The sequence below is a fragment of the Prionailurus viverrinus genome, chromosome A1, assembly GCF_022837055.1.
Source record: "Prionailurus viverrinus isolate Anna chromosome A1, UM_Priviv_1.0, whole genome shotgun sequence".
NCBI lineage: Eukaryota > Metazoa > Chordata > Mammalia > Carnivora > Felidae > Prionailurus > Prionailurus viverrinus.
In genome coordinates this window covers 15096220-15121750 of record NC_062561.1, presented here as the reverse complement: position 1 = coordinate 15121750, position 25531 = coordinate 15096220, and the positions used below count along the sequence as shown (strand labels likewise).

The 25531-nt window shown below is 38.9% G+C and overlaps 1 protein-coding gene across 4 annotated transcripts in view; it reads left to right on the top strand.

Moving 5' to 3' along the window:
• Window positions 1-12004: 12004 nt before the first annotated feature.
• Window positions 12005-25531, top strand: part of SOHLH2 (spermatogenesis and oogenesis specific basic helix-loop-helix 2) — a 54429-nt gene continuing 40902 nt past the window's right edge. For all 4 annotated transcript variants that reach the window (XR_007154747.1, XR_007154745.1, XM_047870765.1 and 1 more), the window contains exon 1: window positions 12005-12436. Coding sequence is in view for 2 of the 4 variants with exons in the window: in XM_047870765.1 (XP_047726721.1) it covers window positions 12233-12436 (204 nt within the window). In the remaining 2 variants the exon portion in view is untranslated. The remainder of the gene's footprint in view (window positions 12437-25531) is intronic.

Here is a 25531-nt window from a genome sequence, read left to right as displayed (position 1 = left end):
AGAACTTCCAACACTATGTTACACAACAGCAGTGAGAGTGGACATCCCTGTTGTGTTCCTGATCTCAGGGGGGAAACTCTCAGTTTTTCCCCATTGAGGATGATATTAGCTGTGGGCTTTTCATAAATGACTTTTATGATGTTTAACTATGTTCCTTCTATCCCGACTTTCTCGAGGGTTTTTATTAAGAAAGAATGCTGAATTTTGTCAAATGCTTTTTCTGCATCAATTGACAGGATCATATGGTTCTTATCTTTTCTTTTATTAATGTGATGTATCACGTTGATTGATTTGTGAATGTTGAACCAGCCCTGCAGCCCAGGAATGAATCCCACTTGATCATGGTGAATAATTCTTTTTATATGCCGTTGAATTCGATTTGCTAGTATCTTATTGAGAATTTTTGCATCCATATTCATCAGGGATATTGGCCTGTAATTCTCTTTTTTTTTGCTGGGTCTCTGTCTGGTTTGGGAATCAAAGTAATGCTTGCTTCATAGAATAAGTCTGGAAGTTTTCCTTCCCTTTCTATTTTTTGGAACAGCTTGAGAAGGCTAGGTATTATCTCTGCTTTAAATGTCTGGTAGAATTCCCCAGGGAAGCATCTGGTCCTGGACTCTTATTTGTTGGGAGATTTTTGATAACTGATTCAATTTCTTGGCTGGTTATGGGTCTGTTCAAGCTTTCTATTTCCTCCTGATTGAGTTTTGGAAATGTGTGGATGCTTAGGAATTTGTCAATTTCTTCCAGGTTGTCCAGTTTGTTGGCATTTAATTTTTATGAAACATCTTTTGATTTTTGACTAAGATTTTTTTTAATTTATAAAGAGCTATATAGTTTTGTTCAAAGAAGGTTATTTCTAGTTTTCATCATCTTCATTACTTCTATCATGTGCAGCTAGACATTCCAAAGCAGAGTTATCTATATCAATTTTAGTACTGTGATATCTGTATTCAGTGGACAAGAAATTCTTTATTTTGGACTAAAAACTATTCTTGCAACAGAAGCTTATTAAAAACACTTGATTTTTTTTTTTTTGCTATGTATACAAGTAAGGACATGTCTAGACTTATAGACCATATATTATGTGTCTTTTTTTCATAAATTGAGTACTTGAGTTATAAATATTTATTCCAAGATGTAAATAATTTAGATTAAAAAAACACATTTAATGTTTATTTATTTTTGAGAGAGAGAGAGTGCAAGCAGGGGAGGGGCAGAGAAAGAGGGAGACACAGTATCTGAAGCAGGCTCCAGGCTCTGAGCTGTCAGCACAGAGCCTGATGCAGGACTCTAACTCACGAACTGCGAGATCATGACCTGAGCTGAAGTCAGATGCTTAACTGACTGGGCCACCCAGGCACCCCTAAATAATTTAGATTAAAAAAAAATACCAGAATAATAGAATTATGACAACAGTGATGCTAAGGGTTTTGGTATTTTAAAAGAGCAGAGTATACCAGAATACTAAAACTGCTATTAAGGGGTGCCTGGGTGGCTCAGTAGGTCGAGTGTCTGATTTTTTATTTCAGCTCAGGTCATGATCCCAGGGTCATGGGATCGAGCCCCATGTCAGGCTCCGTACTGAACATGGAGCCTGCTTGGGATTCTCTCTCTCTCTCTCTCTCTCTCTCTCTCTCCCCCCACCCCACCCCAGCTTGCTCTCTCTCTCTCTTTTCTCTAAAATAAAAACAAAAACAACCTGCTGTTAAAGTCACTAAACATGATTAATGTATGAAAAAGTATTTTTAAAATAATAAAGCACCATTTGAATGTAAGGTCATATCATTGTGATAGTAGGGTGCTATTTTAAAAACAAGTTAACAGATTAACCTGATTTATGAATTAGACAAATTTTTAATTTATAGAACATCCTTTTAACTTTATCAAAGCAATTTCATAGTATTATCTAAGTTACAGGAAAAATCTTATTATCTGGGGAATCAGCCAACAGTGAGTTTATCATTAATTGGACATGTTCAAGGCTAGGTGACCCTTTGTCAGGGATATCATAGAAGGAATTCCTGAAGTGGGTGGAAGTTGAATTCAATGACTGCTAATATCCCTTCTGTGAGTCCCCTGCTCATTTATCAGATAAGGACACTAGAGACAAAAAAACACTTCCTAAAATATAATTGTATCATGTAGACTGTAAATATGGACTTTCAAAAACATTATTGCTTTACCAGTAGCCACAACTAACAAAATCAGGGGTAATATTATTAATGGCCATTTGGTAAATGTAAACCGAAAACATACCATTTTTCATCTAAAAAATAATGAACAGTGGTTTTCAAAAAGATAATTTTTAATGCTAATGCATCTGAAGTTTAAAAGTTCTAGTATACTGTTGGTGGGGGTATGAATTAATATAGTTCTTTTGGAAAACAATTTGATTATATTCTTGAAAAGCCTTAGTGTTTATACATTGACTCAATAATTGTATTTCTAATCTATTCTAATGAAAAATCATGCATATAGAAAACACAGAAGGACAGCCGTATCATCAGCATTATTAATACCAAAATAGGGAGGCTTCCTCAATGTACAATTATATGCATAAGTGGATTGTGATTCATCCACATGGTTATTATGCTGTAATTAGCACTTTCTGTTTTATATTGAAATTATTTCTCCTCGTGTATTTCCTGCATTTGAAGCACTTCAGTGTCATTTATCTCCAGCACTTTAAAATGGACAATTTTATTCATTTGTCACCAGCTAGCTTAGTAGCTAGTATATGACAGGTACTTAATACATTTTGTTTAACTTTAATTAATGTTTGCAAAACCATTTATAATATCATGGGGTGACAATGTTAGGATGTTAACACAATGGTACAAATTCATACATGCAATATGATTTTAACTATTTAAACATATCTACAGAAGAGGCTACAAAAAGGGGACTTTAGTCTACTGATGCCAAAAGATGTGTTTCTGTTATACAAATTTACCATCCAACTCTACAGAGGAACGTGAGCTAGGCTCCAAATGGTGATCTAGCAAAAGGGGGAAGGCAGAGGCAGAGACATGTGGAGTACAAGGGAACCTATTTTAACATGGTAACTTAAGGGAAGTTTGCTTACCTTCCTGTCAAGCTTTTACTTTGTAGAATAAAAATAGAAATAATTGATTTCAAAGGTACCTTATGTGTGTGTGGCAAAGGGGGGTATAAACCCTTTTATTCCAACAGTTCTGATATCTTCGTGTAATAAAAATAAGTTTATAGAAATCACAGAACATCACAAGGTATTGAGATAATGCATATTGACTTACCAGTGTGTAAATAGTTAAGAAAGTCTTGAAAGTAGCTCACAGCACTAATTTGTTTATATAATGTTAAAGGAATTGGAGCAAAAACCTTCCTTTTTGAAAGATAATTTCACTGGTATGCACAAATTAATGGTCAAGTCTACAGGGAAAGATTAGGCCCCAAAATGATGATTCCAGGGTCTGGAGGAGAGGGACAGGAGGAATCTTCTGGAATAGAAGGAAACAAGTTAGGTTGATGGTATTAGTCTTTCAACACATTAAAAATTCCATTCTTTTGTGTGATTGCACCCACAGTTTCTGATAAGAAGTGTGTGGTTTTTCTTTGTTCCTTTGTACATAATGTGGTTTTTATAATAGGCGTATTTAAGAGTTTCTACCGTTGGTTTTCAGGAATTGCTTATAATGAGTCTTAGTGTGGTGTTATGTTTATCATGCATGGGGTTCACTGAGCTTCTTTGATCTGTAGATTTTGAGTTTTCATCAATCTGGAAGATTTTTGGTTATATTTTCAAGTTGTTTTTCTGTCCCTTTTCTCTCCTTTCAGGACTTAATTATGACCTGTGGTAGGACACTTGATATTGTGCCATTTGTTTTTTTCTTTTTTTATATCCTTTATTTCCCTTGATGTATTTATGTTTCTCTTTAAATAGTCAAATATAGTTATAATAACTATTTTAACATATTTATTTGTTAATTCCTTTATCTTTATCTCTGTCATTTCTAGGTCTGTTTCTAGGGGCTGATTTAACTCAGTTTTGGGTCTCATTTTCTGTGTCTTGTCATACCTACTAATTTCTCATTAGATGTTGGACTGTTTTTTTTTTTATACACTCAAATGTTTTATTGAAAACTTGTTGCAGTTGTATGAGCAAAAATCTATAACCGTTTAATTACCTTCCATTGGTCTGACTGTTTTTTTTTTATTATTATTTTTTTTAATTTTTTTTTCTCAACTTTTTTTATTTATTTTTGGGACAGAGAGAGACAGAGCATGAACGGGGGAGGGGCAGAGAGAGAGGGAGACACAGAATCGGAAACAGGCTCCAGGCTCCGAGCCATCAGCCCAGAGCCCGACGCGGGGCTCGAACTCACGGACCGCGAGATCGTGACCTGGCTGAAGTCGGACGCTTAACCGACTGCGCCACCCAGGCGCCCCTGGTCTGACTGTTTTTTAATTTTGTGAAATCATGACCTGAACCAAAAGACTCAGATGCTTAACCAACTGAGCCACCCAGGTGCCCCATTTTGTCCAGTTTTTAATTTGTTCACAGAAAGAGGGTAAATCTTTCCCTTGATACTCCATGAAGGCCAGAAGTAAAGGACCCATCCCTTTAAACTTAGAGCATCAAAACATGGAAAATATTTTTAAATCCAGTATAAAAACTCATCTTACTTAGTCTATAACAATTTGTTTAATGTTATCACCTAAATAAATTTTTCTCACCTTAATTTTAAACTAAAATTTATACTGGATAAAATGACTGGACAGGGCTTTGTCTTGTGTTTCTTGGTGGGAAGGTAAGTATATCCTGGGAAGAAAGGAACAAAAGGATATTTGGTGATCAAATTGATGGATTATGGTGAAGACTGCTATGTGCTTACCAGACTGTTGCCTTTTTTCTAATGGGACAGAATTAGGCCACATTTTCCATGTGTGAAACACATTGTTTACCAGTGCCTGGTATATACGCTACTTTTTTTTTTAAATGATATATGCGTGAAAAGCACTATTTAGTAATGAGTGATGTGTGTGCTACTGTGTTTAGAGATACAGTTGCGAAACACTATGTGTAGCTAGGTGTGGCCCTGTGACTGACTTCAGGACAATATAATCTAAGCTGTATATGTCATTTCTGTGACTGGCCCATGAATACCTCCCAGGTGATCATTCTTGGTTGTGCTCTTTGAAAATTTTGTGTGATGAGTGGATGTTGAGGGTCTAGAAGTAAATGCCACGGCTCCAGAGGACGGTAGAGCCACAGATGGAAGAAACATAGGTGCCTGAATTATTGCGCATAGCAAATCCATTGATTTCACCTTGTGACCCTCATTTGATCGTGGTGTATGTGAAAAGTAAATCCTCTTGTGAGTATGTATATGTGCACATGTGTTGTCACTGAGATTTGTGTTTTACTTGCTGAAGCAGTTAACTGATGCTCACTAATATAGTACCAAACAATGTTTTTAGTAAGGCTTACAGGTATTTGGATTTTTTTTTTCTTTTCAGTAGATTAATGATATCTTTCTTCAAGACTACATAGAGATAAATTCAACGATTCTTGATAGTGATGGCCCCTGGCCTGCCTGCATCATTGAGTCAAATTCTAGAATGTCAGTTGAGATTTTTAAATTGGTTCCAACTCAGCATATTTTCCAGTTTGCTGAACATAACTAGATTTTTTTTTTTTCTAAACAGAATCTCTTGCTTTTCCAGCAATGACTTTCTAGGATACTGTTCTTTTAAGCCTCGTGCAAATGCTGTACAGAATGATAGCCAAACACAGGCTGTACCCAAACATTGTTGGAATGCACCAACTAATGCGTGAGAGGGGTAGGATACCCTTAATCACTTTTACTTAGAAAAGGAAGAATGCACAGCATCACTGGTCCATAGCACTCATGGAATCCCATTAGGTAGACATGGTGAAAGCCCTCTTCTCTGCAAATGGAGGATGTTCCTTGATCAGGCTCTGATTTTGCTTCCAGGAAGGAATATTCTTACCCATTTTTCTCGGTGACCTCTGGCACTACTCCATGGGAGTTTCTTTCTTTTCAGTCTTCTTGCCCATAGTTGAAGTGGGTGTTGTAGGTTAGGCTTGCCTTTGGGGATGCACAGCTTCTAGTGTGCATTTTTTGAACAAACCAGCCTGGGTGCCCTGACATAACTTCACAGTTCAAATAGTTAAAGGCTTTTGGTCAAAGTTTATGGTTTCTTGGATAATATAACTCCATCCAAGTAGTAGTCAATTCCATGTATAATAATGATAAATTTCAGAGCATAATTTGTTTCTTTGGCCTATTTCTCTCTGTACCTGACGGCAGCTACCTTGCAGCTATTTGAAATAATAGGTTAGGGTGTAAATCTAATACTCATAATCTGATCTTTGCCATAAGGCTGTCTTAGTGGCTCCTGGTGGTCAAAATGCTTCTCAGTCTTATCTCTTGCTTTTTGGGGTCTAAAGGTATTGGCCTTTCCAACCCTCTAATGCCCCAGATTTCTAGATTCTCCCTCAGATTCTTTCTATTCCTTTTCATTTCTCCTTGCAAACTGGCTAATAATATCCCAAGCTAATCTTTTCTTCTGTCCTGTCAAAGGCAGTCAGTAACATCCATCACAAATTGGTAGTAGTAGATTTTTTTGAACATCTTTTCCTTGACTTTACAGGTTTGGTAACCACTTGGACCTCTGGGATGTAACAGGGATGTCCAGGCCTTCTCTTTCATGCTTGTTTCCCTGCCTCCCCTGCAGATCTGCTAAGTTAATGCCACAAGACTTGTTTTATTTTACTATTTTGTTAATGCAGCACCTAAATTCAAGTTATTCTGAATTATGACTACAAGAAACAATTCCAAACTTCAGAGGCTTAACACAAAGGTTTATTTCTTTCTCAGGGCACAATCCATTTAGGTTTTAGTAGTTAAAAAAATCAATAAGTAAGTAGTCTTCATATCTTGGGAGAGAGAAAAGAGAATGGAAATGGGAGAGGCACATAAAAAAGATTTCAAAATTATTGGCAGTATGTGTTAGGTGGGGTCATAGGTATATACACATTCATATACTTTATATTGTATATCCATAATATATCTACACTTGGATGTGTATGAAATTTTCCATAATAAAAAAAATTACACTAGCTGACTTTTAAATCATTACTATACATCTAAGTATTTTCAAGGAAAGTGTGAACTACATTCTTTTTTCCTTCACCTTGTCCTCCACCTTTACATGTAAGAAACTTCTCTCCTTTAAGACTGTCTGCATTGTTTGTGTAGAAATTCCTCACGACTTTGACTTGGTAGTCATTGTGACCAAAGAAAAAATAGTTATTTTGTAACTGTGTGATAGGCTCAGGTAGTAGAGGCCTAATCAATAACCCCAGGCTGCTTCTAATGGTTCTGCTGTTTTGTTGCACTGGGAGGATGCCCTCCAAATTAACCAGTGTGGCTGGCCTCGCTCTGAAATCAGTGTGACAGAGCCCCCTCATCCAGAATTATAGTGTCACTTTGGTATAGCTCCACATTACCTTGCAAAGACTTATGGTTAATAAGGCAAATATACATCATTTTAATTTGGTAGAACTAACTCCTAGTTTTGAAAATATATTGGTATATTGGATGATGAGAAAATTGTCACATCTTAGTGCAATTGATTGCAGGACATCACTAGAAGTTGCTATTTTCTGACCTTTATCACTGCCTACTAGCAATAGTTCCTACTTCATTGGGGGAAAACATGTATTTATTGATCACTTTCTATATACTAGATACCAGGATATGAAGTCTAGTAAAACAACCTCTGCCTTAACATTCTACTGAAACAGAGTTCTACTTGTTGAACAGAGGTATAAAATGGAATTAGGAATTCTTTGAGAATTTTCCTGTCTCCCCAGATTACCCACAAAAGGAGAACGTGAGTCAGACGGTAGTGTGGGAGAGAAAGCCAGGACAAAGAATGCTCAGGGAATGTGGTTGTCAGAACTGAACTTGCTGGTTAGGAGAACTGAGCCAGAGGCAAGAAGGAGGCATGTGAGCAGGAGAGGTCCTACCCTCTTTGACACAGGGATCACAGGGCAAGTAAAGTTTTTAGGCTGAGGTCAGAATCAAAGAACAAGGCATAGATGAATTAGCAGCTGGGAAGGATCAGGGCAAATACCCAGGGGAGTTCCCAAGTCAATGACCTGTGCTCACAGATGTTTGCTGGCCAATACTGTCCTTTAGAAGTAGTTCAGGATGTCTTAAGCCTTCAAGTGATTGATCCCATTGACCCTGCAGTTCCAGAGAATGTGGTTACTCAGTCTGATTGTGGAGTTCCTACACTGCACACTGTTGGGGGAAATCCAAGGACACTGTCAGGGAATAGAAACAAATCTAGTCAACTTGATTAAAAGCTGAATCTAGAAAGCCATATTGGTGAGGTAACATGGGCCCTAATGCCACACTGAGGAATGGGAATTTAATTAGGTAAACATAGGTGTCTTTGCACGTTTTTAAATATGAAAAGGATGGGATTAAAAGTCATCTTTCGTTTTTCCTGGGCCACAACCAACACAATTTATACTAGTTCCAACTTTGAGATACCAAGCTTATCATTTTGATGCACATGATATTTTTTCCTTTCCTCCAAACCTTGTCTTTTTGTTTCCACTACAAAATGAGTGGCATTATGAAATAGAGGACAGATCATAGCCAGAAAGACCTGATTCCAAGTCCACATATACCAGTCAACTTCTACAGTAGCTTTAATTCATGCTTCAAATAAGTGCCTGCTATGAGCCAGACCAACATGATGGAAGTGGATAGTACAGACAGATCCTCTGTCTTAGGGGAGAAAGATAAGGAAAAACAAACACATATGCTTTCTAATATAGAAAAGTGCTATGAAAAATAAAGTAAGAGGTTACATTCTGACAGGGAATGTTTGAGGAGGTGACATAATAACAAAAATTTAAATGAAATGGAGCAATCTGGGGGGAAGACAGGTAAGAACATTACAAACAGAAGGAAGAACAAAGGCAGAGTGCTTTGCACTTATCTGGTATTCTCAGAAGAAGGCAGTGTGACTAGAGGTCTTGAAAGGTCATAAGAATGGTAAGAGATAAGGTTGGAGGGGGAGAGTCATAAAGTCTTGCTGGACATAGAAAAGAATTTGGACTTTTTTCTGAAGGAATGATTTTGAGAAGAGTTAATATTTCAATTTATATTTTAAAAGATTATTCTGGCTATTCTATAATGGACCTGCAAGGAGGAGGGGGAAGATGGCATAAGTGGAAGCAAAAATCACCTTCCTCAGTTAACATTATGAAAATATCCTTGCTTGTAATCCTATATAGAACTCAGTGGTTAGTCAAGTTAGGGTGGACTCCTGGATTTAATATTCCAAGGATAATGTAAGCACGGTGTTTAAAATGTTTTTTTAACAGATTTAAAAAGTGAGTTTGGGGGGGAAACGAATAAAGTTTTACACCATAAAATGTCCAAGGGGACTAAAACAAGATCTGGTCTCTAGCTTAGAGACCCCTCTTCCGGGTTCTTCTTGCCCTGTTTGCCACACACACAAAAACTTGCCACAGATAGGAAGCTGACAACTATAAATTACCTTTCCCCCCTTCATTCGGAGCTCAGATCTTTGGAGAAATGGTCTCCTCTGAGCCCACCGGTGTGAAGTAAATCTGATCCACCAAGGTCTCCAAGTGCTGCTTGGTTTTTCCGCCAGCGTTCCAGCCTGGTTCTGTAACAAGTTCAGTGCACTGCTAAATGTAAAAATTATCAGTGAAAATTATTGCAATTAGTTAATTCTCTGGTTTCCAACTTCTATGGTTACAGTTCTACTTATGAGAACATTGTTTGGGCCTTACCATCTTTGAAAGGGAAGGCAATTAGGTCATCTCTAGGGTCTTGTCGAGTTCTAAATTTCTGTGTTTCTGAGAACAAGCCAAGTAATAACAATACTGGAGAGAGCTTTCTATATTAGTTTCTGTAAAATAGCTGGATGGAAAAATTCCTAACATTTCAAGCATAGGTTCTTTACAAGAGCTCATTTGAACAGACCATGTATACTGTAGTACTTATAAACCTATTCAAGGTTGTATCATATTGTGAAAAATACACAATTGGAAGGGAAAATAATGTAAAGTGCATACTATGAATGCTAATAATCTTAAATGACCAGGATACTATTTTTTTAATTATGTATTTATTTTGAGAGAGAGAGAAGGAGTGCTGGGGAGGGGCAGAGAGAGAGGGAAAGAGAGAATTCCACCCTGTCAGCAAAGAGCCCGACATGGCGCTTGAACCCATGAACTGTGAGATCATGACCTAAGCTGAAATTAAGAGTTTGTCCCTTAACTAATTGAGCCACTTAGGCGCCCCAGAACATCATTTTTAAAGAAGCAACTTAATTTTGAGTGCAAGTTTTAAAATATATTCCTCTGTGTAAAATTATTCTTGTCCTATTTTATAATTCATCATATTCAGTTTTCCATCAAGAGTATAAGTAGCATATTGTTATTTTGGGGAATCACAGAGAGCATCCATCTGCCCATTTTTCTGCCCAGTAATAGGAGTATGATTCAAGAATGTTAAAGGTGACAAAAAATTATATGGTTTGCATTCTATGTTATAACTTAGAAGGTTTAGAGTAGTTTCTCAACCTCAGCACTCAGAACATTTTGGGCCAGATAATTCTGTTATAGGAGGCTGTCCTTGGGCATTGCAGAATGTTTAGCAGCAAGCATCCCTGACTCCTGCCCATTAGAAGCCACTTGTGATGACCAAAAAAATGTCTCCAGACATTGGCAAATGTCCCTTGGGGGTCAAAATCACCTTCAGTTGTTTTCAAGTAGATGCCTGCTCACTTATAAAGTAAGCTTGTCTTTGTCTTTCTTTTAGATTTGAAACTATTAAAATATCTCAAATTAATTCTTAGGGAACTTGTGATGATCTTATATTATGGATCCTGGAGAAATTTATTATTTTTTATTGCTTCCTCCAACACATAATTGGAGGGTTGATTTCTTCCTCTCACATAAACTTAGGGGCATTGTCCCCTCAAATTTAAAAACAATGAGTCTGTGTCAGTTCCAACAATGTCTTTGTTAGTATTAGAATCAGATTTGCTTATCTAGACCCCTGGAGCAGTGCCCTGATTACCATAGAGAGGGGAAATGCTCAAAGCTGTCTCAGTTCACACCCACCCAGGGCTTGGGCTTGGCTTCACCTTTGTCCAATATCGGTTAGCAAAGTGCCTCAGAGATGTTTATCCAGACACTCAGTTCCTGATTAACTGGAAAAGCGATAAAGAGCCAAAATCATAACTATTAAAATGTGAACATTTACTTCCCAAAACGTTGCAGAATGATTTCATCAGAAATTTATCTGCGCCTTTTCTTCCCATCAAAATCAGAGCATCACAGCAATATTTTTGACATGCTCTCATGGTCAAAATTAGGGCTTCAGAACACTGCAGGACCTGCTCAGGAAATCAAAGCTTGCCCAAGAAAGCAGGCACTGATAATTCAAGTAGAGCACGTTTGTATTATATGTTAAGTGAGATCAAGAATCTAGGGAAATCCAAAGTGACAATTACCAGATACCATCTTCTCCCTCACTCTCCTGCCCGTCCCGGCGCCCCGCCCCCAACCCCAACTTCTAGCAATGGAAAAATCAGGAACAATAGTAAAGACCATAAGAGAAAGGATCCCCTACAGCTCCTGGCACTCAACAGATCTAAATAAAACGTCCAGCCAAGGCTGAATGAAGTGAGTTACACAGCAGCTACCAGAAGACTTTCTAATTGTCCAAGTTTCTCAGTTGAGAAAATGGGGACAATGCTGAGTCACCGGACAAAATGAAATACTTCTAAAATATTTAATTTCTTTGGAACGAAAACGCCATAACAGCACTCGCCTTCTCTAGCTTCTACATGTTTGTCTAGGGAAAAAAACCAAAAAACCGTTTGCTGATCCAAAAGATACCCTAAAGATTTTTAGAGCAGCCTGAGGCGAGGCAGTGCTTCCGCCTTCTCCTGGCAGTTCTACGAAGGCCTGGGGCCGTGACCTCCCTGAGCGTGGGACGGGGACTGGGGCCGGGGCTGTGGGTGGGCAGCGTGCCACCAAGGGCCCCCAGGGCACCCTGGACAGCCCCTCCCGGCAGCCCCCGGGAGCCCCTCCCCCAGCCCAGGTCCCGCGGGGCCCTTTGGAGCAGGCTGCAGCACCCCCAGGTGCCCGGCCCCGGGCGTCATGGCCACTTTAAGGCGGGCCTGGGGCGTGCGCGCCCACAGCTGCGGGCCGCGAGACCCATCAGCGTGGCCCGAGCCGGCGTCCGGGACGCGGCGGCTCGGCCGAGCTCCTCCTGCGGTGAGGCTGCCCCAGGACCCGGCACGTGGGCAACAGGCCATGGCGGCCTCAATTACCCGCCCGGAGCGCGGCCGAATCTCTGGCCAGGTAAGAGGCAGAGGAGGAGGAAGGGGCGGCAGCTGCGTTGATCACCGCGCGCGGGCCCTGGGCCGGGTGGCCCCCTAGGCCCGCACAGGCATCTCTCATTCAGGGGACGCCGGAGGAGCGCGGCGCCGGGAGGGCCACTTCCAGGGGCGCGAGCCGGCGTCCGAGGGCGGGGGTGGGGGGGTCCCGCCCGGACGGAGTCGCCCAGGGCGGGAGGCCCAACTGAGCTGTTTCCCACAGGCCTGCCTCTGTGGCCCTCGGCACCGGCCAAACTCCGCTTTTCTAGCCGAGCACTCGGAGGGTTAGCCGGGAGCGAAACCTAGTAGGTGTCTGCACAGAATGTGAATGACGACAACTTTGGTTTTACTTTGAATACGGGGACGTTTATTTAACATGGGGAAATTTATTTTGAGCATTCTTGTCTCCGCACAGCTTGGCAGGCTTTTTTCAGTTTGCTTACGGGCACGGGGTCCAGAAAGTCCTCGCACGTCCTTCCTCAGGCTTCCACCCAAACAGGCAGTTGTGCCTGGAAACCAAAGCCGTTGGCGGGAAAAGGCATCTGTGCTGTTCACACGTCCTCCCACCTCCAGGGGACTCAAAAAGCCCGCTGGCCTCTTTTGAAGGCACCTGATTTATCTTCCCCTTAGCAGAAAGAAGCACAGGATCATTTCCGTGACTGTTGTAGATAGAAAATGAAAGGTGATGATAAGCTTTCTAGAAGGAAGGCATAAAACCTCACCCACCCCAGAGAGCAAGGCAAGCTGGTGTTGGCTTTCTTATTTGACGTATCTTGGTAGAGAAATAGGAGAGGCAAGCCTCTTGGGCTGCCTGAAGTTTTTTAGCCCTTAGAATGTTCTGCATACTTAAATCTCTGCTTTAAGCACAAGCTTTCTGAAATTACCACTTTGAAGTGGACCGGTTTAATAGGTTTTCTTAATTCAGAATGGAGGCAGCTCTTTAAACTCAAAGGAAAAATAGTATTTTAAGGTGCGGGATTAGGCAAAGCTACACAAAATGGAACTCTGAGTGAAATATCTGATTATCTAGTAGTGCATGAACAATCTCGGCTTCCTACCCTTAAGAAAGTCTGAAGCCCCAACTGAATCTTTTGTTTGCATTTGAAGAGCAGCTTGATCAGTTTCTCCAGATAGAGCTGTTTAAATCCCTTGACTCTTGGGGAAACTCGAGGCCAACAATTGCCCTGTGAGAGCGTTGGCCCATGCAGCTGCTGCTGATTGTCAGCACTGCTCCTGGCGATAAGAGTGACATAAATAACAACTCACTAAAATGTAGGAGTGATTTGCTTTAAGCACTTCAGCACCTGCTGTTACTAATTAAGGGTTTAGCCTGCCGCACATTGCAAATGGAAATCCAGTGTTTTCAACATTGTAGAGACTCGAGTGCCCCAGTGGTACTGTGATTTAGAAATCAAACTGAGTGGATAAAGACCAGTGGTGATGATGATGTCGAAATCTAAAAACTGCCCACACTTCAGAGATCTACACCAAGGTGTTAGTAGTATTTATCCCCAAGTGGTGAAATTACAATGCTTTTTATTTCCTCGTTAGGCTTTAAAATTTTTTTTTTCCTATCTTTCCCAATGAATATGTATTCCTTTTTGTTTTAAATAAAAGGTGTAGTAATCAATTCAAATAGAAAAAAAAAATCCCACCACACGAAGTCAAGCATCCGTTGAAGTTGTGATACTCAGGTGAAAATCTTGGATGTATTAGAAAAGGCAGTTTCCCAAAGCAGAATATACTAGAAAGTTTTGTTCATTTCCCTTTTATTATTCCTATCAGTGGATTTTTCTCATCACCTGTGTTCATATTATACTGCCAACAAGATATTTTTAACTTAATGAATATTCAGATTTAAGTTGATTAGAAGCTATTCAGTTAATTCGAGTTACCTTGGGATAGTGGACTAGGGCAGTGTTCTGATTTGTCTGATTATTAACATTCCACGTGTGCTATGGCATTGATTTTGTAGGGCAGAGGAGGAAGCCTTTGGCAGGAGAGCAAGTCCCTTCTTTCTACAGCTGCTTATTTTTTTAAGTTTATTTATTTTGAGAGAGAGAGAGAGAGAGAGAGAGAGAGAGAGAGTGGGGGAGGGTAGGAGGGGCAGGGTGAGAAGGAGAGAGAATCCCAGACACTGGGATTCTGTCAGTGCAGAGCCTGATGGGAGGCTCTAACTCACGCACCATGAGATCATGGCCTGAGCCAAAGTCAGATGCTGAACCTACTGAGCCACCCAGGCACCCCTCCAGAGCTGCTGTTACTCTGTGAAATGCCTTGCACCATGGCACAGAACTATAGACTCCTGTGCAAAACAGCCTTTTACTGGTACTGCACCTTCTCATCCCTTTCTGGATTTTTCCTACTTCCTCTCAGATTTCTCTCCAGTACCTGTGTCCTGCCCTTCAGAGCTTACTCTTGACTTCTCCATAATACTAGCTGAGAGATTCTGGGGGAGTTGGACACTGAGCCTCAGCAGGGAATATTGCAGTCAGAAGCATCAGAGCTAGTAGGAAAGGGTTTAAGTTAGCAGCTGGTTTTTGTTATTCAAGGCTTACCTTTTATTTACTGTGGGCCCTGTTTCCCCTTTTCTATGGCTAAAGTAATGCAAAGACCCATTTGATTTAGGGCTGTCTTCAGACACATTTTCTTTTCCCCTTCTACTTCCTTCCCCATCATATTGATTTGATATTGTCTCTGCTCAGGTTTGATATTATTGAGAAAACATGGCAATACCACCTACAGGGCATCATACCAACATTTCTTCCTATAACAGTCAGGATTTAAGTATTTTCAACTCCCAGATGAGGATCACTAGCATCTTACTCAAAACCACTAGTAAGTGGCTGACCTAGGCAACAGACCCTGGTCTATGTGCATGGAAAAGCCTTTGCCCTCTTCCCACACTGCATCCAGCTGTTTAAAGAGAATCAGTAGTAGCTTTGGTGGAACTGAGACACATTCTTCCTGTGCTCCAAAGAATGAAAGCTATTCTTAGTAGCAGAAAAAAAGGATTACTAGAATGTCAGCCCCATGAAGGCAGGACCTTCTCCGTCCACTTTGTGTTCCCAGTACAGCATCTGCCTTGTAGTAAGGGCTCAAAAAACATCTGTGGAGAGAATAAATAGATATCAGTCAAACTTAAGCAGATGCAAAGTGTTGGGTGTTTTAAAGGAAAGAGAAAATAAATCTTGGTAGAAAGCTTTACAAGTTATTCATAGCCCAGGACACTTTGTTTTATATGTGTTATTTTAGTGTAATTATTATTAGCTCCCCCTTTCATTCTCAAAAGTATCTCAGTTTGGAAGGTTAATTAAATGATTAGTTTTGGACGTTCATAGGTTTAGTTAACCAGGTGAATTAAAAAACAAAACTATAATCCTTTTATGACCACTTGTTAATGAGCATTTCAATTCTTGGCATTTTGTTCACAAGGGAATATATTGATGGAAGTAATCCTGTGCTACCATGGAGCTTCACAAACAATTCGCACACAAAAGCATCACAGTGGTTTTTTTGAGTCCCACGTTGCTCCTAAAGCGCTATTGGAAATGCGAGATGTTTATAAAATGAAAAGGAAACGCACTAAAGGGTCGTGATATTTTCTACTGTAGAAATTCCAAATTTCAAAGCTCATTTGAAAGTGTTTTGCTGTCTTCTTAGATCATAGGGCATTTGGGGGCAGTGGAAAGAAATAAGGCTGGTGACATGGGTTGATATTAAGCTATTGAAAGGCTGTGCTAAGGAGTTTGAATTCTTATCCTGTTTGAAACAGGGTGGGGCAGGTAAATCAGATTGACTCCTGATGAGGAATGGAGTGCACATGTCAACTTCCTGGTCTGACCCTGACCCAGAGCAGGAGATACTTAAACATGTGCTACCTTCAACAAGAAAAAATCATGGGGGGGGGGGGAGGGGGGAAGGTGTGTGTGTGGCAGGGGGAGCAGGGAGCAGGTATTCCAAATTAGAGGTCCAAGAGTAACCTAACCAAATGTAATGCATAGTCCTTCTTGGGATCTTGGTTTGAACAAAGCAGCTTGTCTCTGACCATTAAGAAAAAAAATCCACAGGAAAACTTGAAACTTAGAAAGCAGATGGAATGAAATTGCCACTAAAAGAAAAGTAGAAAGGGGCGCCTGGGTGGCGCAGTCGGTTAAGCGTCCGACTTCAGCCAGGTCGCAATCTCTCGGCCCGTGAGTTTGAGCCCCGAGTCAGGCTCTGGGCTGATGGCTCAGAGCCTGGAGCCTGTTTCCGATTCTGTGTCTCCCTCTCTCTCTGCCCCTCCCCCGTTCATGCTCTGTCTCTCTCTGTCCCAAAAATAAATAAACGTTGAAAAAAAAATTAAAAAAAAAAAGAAAAGTAGAAAAACCACAGTTTAAAAGACCTAAAAAAGAAGGGCAAAGGCAAAAACAATACTAACGGTAGCTCTGGCTGAATGTTAGAAGAAACAGATGAAAGTTGACCAGAGGGTGCTCACCTGGTGATAAATTAGCTGTATGCAGAGCACCTGGGCCACGTGGGCCTTGGCATTTCTTTACCCCTTGACTCTCCCAGTTCACACCTACTTCATCCTAAAGAGAATGGACGACATATGGCCCCCGGGTTCCTGGTGTTGGTCATTTCCAGATCTTTATAACTGACAAGGAGGCAGCTCTGCCCAGGAGGGAAATAAACTATTGTTGCTTGGCCTTCAGAGTAATGCCTGCCATTATTATTATTTTGACAATTAGCTGATCCCAGCCTCTCTGCTCTCCAGCCTTGCTTCCACTGTCCTGCCCACTTACACCGAACCCCAGTCAGTTGTCCCTTCAAAGGAGGCAGCCGCTGAGATTACTTATACACATTGACTTAGTCCTTGGTTCATATTTATGTTCAAATAACCAAGGATCTCCAGACATTAACAGAACTAGACACAAATGCAGCCACTGGACACAACTGTTCCAGAGACAAGTTAGTAAGGGGATATAACAAACTTAAAATTCTAATTTGTATTCTCCGTGAGGATATCACATCCTAAAAATAGCAGGATATGAAGAATTACCAAAATGAAAAATCTTAGAAGGGAGCAATTCACATTAAACGAACTGAAATGATAACAATCTTTGGAAGGACTTAAGACAGCTGGTGATATGAAAAATAAAGTTAAGGGACTGTCTCTGAGAGAAGCTGAGCCATGAAGGATCAATTGTGGATGTCCTGCATCTAGGAGCGATGAAGACAGGAGGAAATAGAGAAACAGAAGGAAACTTCCAAAGCCAAAGATCCACTGAGTGCCAGGTAGGATGAATAAGATCGATACCCAGACGCATCCTCACAAACTATCAGAACCCACAGCATAATGAGAAAAGCACTAAAAGGAAAGCAAAGCAGCTTATTTTTGTTAACAACTGGATGCCAGAAGAAAATGGACCAATAGCTTCAAGGCTCAGAGGCAGGGGATTTTGACCTTGGAAGTATTTACCAGGTAGGGGTGTCTGGGTGGCTCGGTCGGTTAAGCGTCCGACTTCGGCTCAGGTCACCATCTCGCGGTCTGTGAGTTCGAGCCCCGCGTCAGGCTCTGTGCTGACAGCCTGGAGCCTGTTTCAGATTCTGTGTCTCCCTCTCTCTCTGACCCTCCCCCGTTCATGCTGTCTCTCCCTGTCTGAAAAATAAATAAACGTAAAAAAAAAAACCAAAAAAGAAGTATTTACCAGGTAAAACTGGCATTGAATTGTGGGCCCAAATGCCACTATTGAGTAATAGAAATAAGGGCCTTAACTCCCAAAGTATTGTAGGAACAGCAGGAGGGGAAAAAGGAAAATTCCATCAGCCTAACAGAAGGCATAAGGCAAAAGAAACAAAATTACTATGGATAGGAAATGTGAAATAACAAATGAAGAGAATAAGACCACTTCAGGTTAAGTTATAAATGTTTCACAATTAATGTTATTACTTGATATTAATGTACATTAGTTAATGCCATTAATGAAATTAATTAAATTCCTATATTAAAACTAAAGTCACATATCGTGAAAAGAAACCTAAAAATTCAGATATATTCTATTTACAAAATTCACACATAATCAAAATGATATATAGAAAAGCTCAAAATAAAGAGATATGAAAAACTACTGTATACCAGAAAAAAATTTCAAGTAAAAAACATTAAACAGGACAAAGAATATTTCATATATATAGTTTTCTGTCCATATAATGGACATAATTATCAATATATGATATTCTTGATATAGTATTTAAAATATGCTATATAATGTGTTATTTAATATATATTAAATATTATGTTTTATGTGAATATAATTATCATGAATCTTTATATATCTAACCCCAAATTAGAGTCTATAGTTGGAGAAATTGATAAATTCACAAACCATAATTAGAAAGGAGAGATGTTGATACATGCCATAAACTGAAACTTCAAGTAGACCTAAAGTAAGAAAGAAAATAATTAACAAGTTCTGTGCCCAGCAGAAAATACACATTATTTTCAAGTATCCATGGAACATTAACAAAAAATGACTATGTATTACTCCACAAAAAATAAATTCTAAGAAGTAGTCATGCAGGATACATTCACTGTTGACAATGCACTGAAAGAAGAAATTTTGTCAATAAACAAAAAAAGTAAGAACCAAAACCAAAAATATCATAATCTTGAAAATTAAAAACATTTTTATATAGATGTTTAATGCAACTCCTAGGTTAAAATGGAAGTATAAAGTGAAATTACATACTAGCAATGAATGAACACAAACGTAATATACATGAAAATCTGTGGGGTACAGTAGAATGCCACTTGGAGGACTGTGCCATCCAAAAGCACTTTCTGCAGTGATGACAATGTTCTATGTCTGATATGGCAGCCATTTGTCATACATGGATATGGAGCACTTGAAATGAGGCTAGTGTAACTGAAGTGAGTTTCAAACTTTAATTTTAGTTAACATAAGTGTAAATAAATTGCCACATGTGGCTATCATTTGGACCACGCAGTTCTATAGTCTCTAATAAAGCATTACCATAAAAAAGAAGATAGAAAAGATTTAATTATATATTAATTTCCAGTTAGCAAGAATAACTCAACACAAATAGTAAGCATTATATACATTTAAAAATTAATATATTTGAAAAGATAGATAAAATAGAATTAAAAAAATATATGAACAAAATTCACTTAAGGGAGAAAATTTAAATTTACTGGTAGTCATTAAGGAACTGTAAAAGATACTCTAAAACCCATCTCTCTAAATGGCCTCAGGCCCAGATTCTGCAGACATGTTTACCTAAATTTCAAGAAGCAGATAATTCGGTTTTATAAAATATTCAAGACCATAAAATAATATTGAAGCTTTCTGTTTTACTCTTCAAAGCTGGCATAATCCTGATGATACCCAACCCAGATAAGACAATATAATGAAACAAAATTGTATCCTATTTTGCTCATGAATATAGATGGAAAAATTTTAAATAATACGAATGAATTTAGTCTATTACATATTATGTATAGGTTTATCCCAGCAAGGCGATGATGGCTTGTCATTAGGAAATCTGTTAATGTAATTCACTACCTAACAGAATAAAGGAGAAAAAATATGATCATGTTGATATTAAAATATTTGATAAATTTCAGCACCCATTTCTGATTTAAAATTCTTATCCTCCAAGTAGAAAGAAACTTCTTTAACTTGGTAGAGGGTAGTGACCAGAAACCTGCATCATATTTAGTGGTAGAAACATTTCAAATATTCCCACTAAACTCAGGAACAAAGTAAGAATACCCAGTGTTACTCCTTGTATTCACCATTGTTTTGGATTTCTAGCCAGTGCTTTAAGATCAGTGAATAAAAAGCATAAATTCTGGGTGTGGAGACAAAAATGTCATTTTTGAAGACTGAGTGATTATTTATATTCCTAGAAAATTCAGAAGAATCAACTAAAGTATATTGAAACTAAAGAGAGAGTACCATAAGGTTCTTGAAGCAGATTCTTCATACAGAAGTCAGTAGCACTGTCTGTGTTGGCTATAATCAATCAGAAAATACAGTGAGAAAAGCTATCCCCTTTACAATGACTCCTCAACTTTCAAATATCTAGCAATAAACATGAGGACATGTGCAGAATCTGTATGAAGGTTACATTTAAAAAAGACCTGAGTTCTCTAAGTCCTACTTCCTAAATAGGGAGATTTAATACTGGAATGATATTCCCTAATTAATCTGTAAAATAAATGCAGCCACAATCAACATTTTAACAGGCTTCTTTATGGAACTTGACAACCTGATGCTAAAATTCTATTGGAGGAGAAATTGTGGGAAATATCTAAGAACCAAATTGAAGGATAGCAAGGAGGGAATGATAAGCTGTATCAAATATAAAAGATATAAAAAGCTAGTAATTAGTGTCATATTAATTAGGAATAGGCAAATAGATCAGTGGGGCAGAATGAAGCCCAGAAAATTGTACATGCATATATATAAAGGTGGCATTTGAAAATACTGGGAGAAGGTTACTCTATTCAGTAAGGCTACTTGGGTAATTAGCCCTGCATTTGAAAGAGATGAAATTTGGGGCACCTGGGTGGCACGGTCGGTTAAGCGTCCGACTTCAGCCAGGTCACGATCTCGCGGTCCGTGAGTTCGAGCCCCGCGTCAGGCTCTGGGCTGATGGCTGGGAGCCTGGAGCCTGTTTCCGATTCTGTGTCTCCCTCTCTCTCTGCCCCTCGCCCGTTCAAAAAAAAATTAAAAAAAAAAAAAAAAAAGAAAGATGAAATTAGATACATCACCAAATAAATTCCATATGAGATAAAAAGCAAAATGCAAAAAAAAAAAAAACCACCGTAGAAGTATTAGAACACACTATGAAAACATATTTTAATAATGTAAATAGAGATGGCTTTGAAAGCAAGATGAAATTCACCAAGCCCATAAAGGAAACAGTAGGTGGCTGTTACTAAATATTAAGCATTTATTTGTGACAGACCTTGTAATCAAAGTTAAAAGCCATGACAAATAGAAAAAAGTAGTTAACATATCCAGAATATATAAACTATGGAGCAATAAGAAGATAAACAACAAATAGGAACCTAGAAAAAGATAATAAATAGACAAGCATAATAAATAGAATATGCAATAAATAGAAGTGGAAATTGCCACAATAATGAAAAGATATCCAACTTCACAGTTAATCAGAAAAACGCAAACAAAAAGGAAGATTGGGGTTTTTTTTCCTCATAATATTGGCAAAAATGAAGAAAATTAATAAATAGTCTTATTAAGGATTGGGGAAATGGTACTCCTGTACACTCTTGGGGATTTTTCTGTCTTTTGGGAAGAACAATTTGGCAGCATCTAAGTTGAGAAACAAAAGCAAAAAATTACCTTTTAATCTTATAGTTTTGGCACTAGGACTTAGACTTACTTGTACAAAGATGTATTTATTCCTCCATTTATTTTCCTTTAAAAATAAACTTTTATTGAGACATGATTCATAATCATGCAATTCACCCGTTTAAAGTATACACTTCCAGGCTTGCTATTCACAGAATTGGACCAACATCACCACAGTAAGTGTTGGTACATCTTCTTCATCCCAAAAAGAAACTCTGTACCCATTAGCAGTCACTCCAACCTCCGTATCCCCCCCGGTAAGCACTAAAGTACTTGTCTCTATGGATTTGTCTACTCTGGACATTTCATGTGAATAGAATCGTGGTCTTTTCTTATAGCCTCCTTTTACTTAGCATAAAGTTTTCAGGCTTCACCCATATTGTGGAATGTATTAGTGCCTCATTCCTTTTTATTAAAATTGGGGTATAATATACATAACATACTTTTTACCACTACCCATTTTCAGAACTTCTAAAAAATCATTCAAAACAATGGTGTATTTCGTTAAACACTAACTCTTCATTTTCCCCTGCCCCCAGCCCGTGGTAACCATTATTCTATATTCTGTCTCTTTGAATTTACTTATTTTAGGGACATCATACAAATGAAATAATTCAACATTTCTGCTTTTTTGTCTGCCTTTTCTCACTTAGCATAATGTTTTCAAGGTTCACTCACGTTGTAGCATGTATCAGAATTCAGTTCCTTTTTAAGGCTGAATAATATTCCATTCTTTGTACATGCCACACTTCTCTTTTTCATTCTTTTAAACAAGAATTTATTTCTTTGTTTTAAACAAGGCTGAATTTCTTTGTTTTAAACAAGGCTGAATAATATTCCATTCTTTGTACATGCCACACTTCTCTTTTTCATTCTTTTAAACAAGAATTTATTTCTTGTTTATTTCTTTGATTCAGTCCTGTCCGTTATTCATATTAGATCTGTCATAAGTTGTCCACGGTTTACTTTGAATTTAATGAGACTAAAAATACATATGTACACAAAGGTGTTCATTACAGCATTATAACAATTAATGGTTTGATAAGTTACTATCCTCATAAATGAGGAAGATTGGATCAAGATGACAGATGAGTACGCGTTCTCCTTCTACTCCAGATCCCAACAAATGATAGAAAACGTGTATTTAAGAGAATAAATCTTTAACAGCCTGGGAAGTGAAAATGTCCCCAGTGAACTGGAATTTCTGAGGAATTGTTGAACTACAGTGAGAAAAGAAACTCACTTTTAAAAATACCTCCTTTATGAAAAAAAGGTATATACGTGTTATATGATTAACATAGAATTCATCTGGAAGGTTGGGAATGCAAGCTGGTGCAGCCACTCTGGAAAACAGTATGGAGGCTTCTCAAAAAACTAAAAATAGAACTACCCTACGACCCAGCAATTGCACTACTAGGCATTTATCCATGGGATACAGGTGTGCTGTTGTGAAGGGACACATGAACCCTATATTTATAGCAGCACTATCAACAGTAGCCAAAGTATGGAAAGAGCCCAAATGTCCATCGATGGATGAATGGATAAAGAAGATGTGGTATATATATATACCATGGAGTATTACTCGGCAATCAAAAAGAATGAAATCTTGCCATTTGCAACTACATGGATGGAACTGGAGGGTATTATGCTAAGTGAAATTAGTCAGAGAAAGACAAAAATCATATGACTTCACTCATGAGGACTTTGAGAGACGAAACAGATGAACATGAGGGAAGGGAAACAAAAATAATATAAAAACAGGGAGGGGGACAAAACAGAAGAGACTCATAAATATGGAGAACAAACTGAGGGTTACTGGAGGGGTTGTGGGAGGGGGGATGGGCTAAATGGGTAAGGGGCACTAAGGAATCTACTCCTGAAATCATTGTTGCACTATATGCTAACTAATTTGGATGTAACTTTTAAAAAATAATAAAATTTAGGGGCGCCTGGGTGGCACAGTCGGTTAAGCGTCCGACTTCAGCCAGGTCACGATCTCGTGGTCCATGAGTTCGAGCCCCGCGTCGGGCTCTGGGCTGATGGCTCAGAGCCTGGAGCCTGTTTCCGACTCTGTGTCTCCCTGTCTCTCTGCCCCTCCCCCGTTCATGCTCTGTCTCTCTCTGTCCCAAAAATAAATAAACGTTGAAAAAAAAATAAAAAAAAAAAATAAATAAAAAATAAAATTTAAAAAAAAACAGGGAAAAAATAAAAAAAAAAAAAAGAATTCATCTGGAAGGATATAGACAAAATCATTGACAGTGGTTGCTTCTGAGGAGGAGATTAAATTAGGATATGAGAGAGGGATAAAAGAAGAGTCACTTTTTTCTTTTCTTTTCTTTTTTTAACAGAAGGAAGAAAATTAGAAGGCAGAAATAAGAAGGGCCAAAGTTTTACTTACTTTAAACCTGGCTAGCTTCTTGCACCTCTTAAGTTCCCTTCAGCAGCCCCTGGGAAACCGGGTGAAGGAGAGGGGATACTCCATGGTGGGCCACCTTCACGAGCATCCTGCTCTGAAGGGTTGTATCTTTGGCAAGCTGCCTTTCTCTCTCTGTCTCTCTCTGTCTCTCAATCTCTCTCTCTCTCTCTCTCTCTCTCTCTCTGTCTCTTTATTTTATTTAATTAATTAATTAATTAATTTATTTATTTATTTTAACATTTATTATGTTAAATGTTAAACATTTAACGCTCAGAGAGACAGAGCGTGAGCTAGGGAAGGGCAGAGAGGGCGAGGAAGACACAGAATCTGAAGCAAGTTCCAGGCTCCGCGCTGTCTGTGCAGAGCCCGACGTGGGGATTGAACTCATGAATGGTGAGATCATGACCTGAGCCAAGGTCGGATGCTTAACTGACTGAGACACCCAGGCGCCCTAAGCTGCCTTTCTCTTCCTAGGTATTTCCAACTCCTTCACCCACTTCTTTTGGCTTCAATTCTGGTCAGCTCCCAAATCTGTTTTCTCATGCGGACCTGTGGCCTGCCATTTCCAAGTGTCTGCTGACTGTTTCCACTAATTTAAGCATCGCCCTTCTTTGACAGTTTTAGTGGATTATGTTCAATAGCTGTAGAGAATAAAACATAGGAAAATAAAAGGTGAAGATGGAAATTATATTTTTCTTGATTGAATGTGCTTGAAAATAACCCCCAAAGGAAAGAAAGATGCTTTTTGGCTCTAAAATAATGAAGTTTGAATGGCATGTATATTCCATTTACAGAAAAGACTGTGAGTATCTCTTGGAATTTAGGAATTTAAATCTTACTTTGTTCTCTGGAATGTGTGTTTCATTAAAACAAGTGCTTTAGGAGAATCACCAGTTTTTTTCTCATTAGTAAACACTTTCCAGCAGGATGAGTGATTGGGAAACTGGGCCTTAAGAATCCTGTCTATTGTTCCTAGAATGAAAAAGAAACTGGGAGGAAAATCACAGTAGAATAGTTATTTGTAGGCAGAACTTTTAAAAATGGCCTGACCTTCGGGGCACCTGAATGGCTCAGTTGGTTAAGCATCGGACTTTGGCTCAGGTCATGATCTCATGGTTCATGGGTTTGAGCCCTGCTTCGGGCTCTGTGCTGACAGTTCAGAGCCTGGAGCTGCTTCAGATTCTGTGTCTCCCTCTCTCTGCCCCTTCCTCGCTCTCTTTCTCTCTCTCAAAAATAAATAAACATTTAAAAACCTTAAAAAAAATAGCATGACCATCAGATC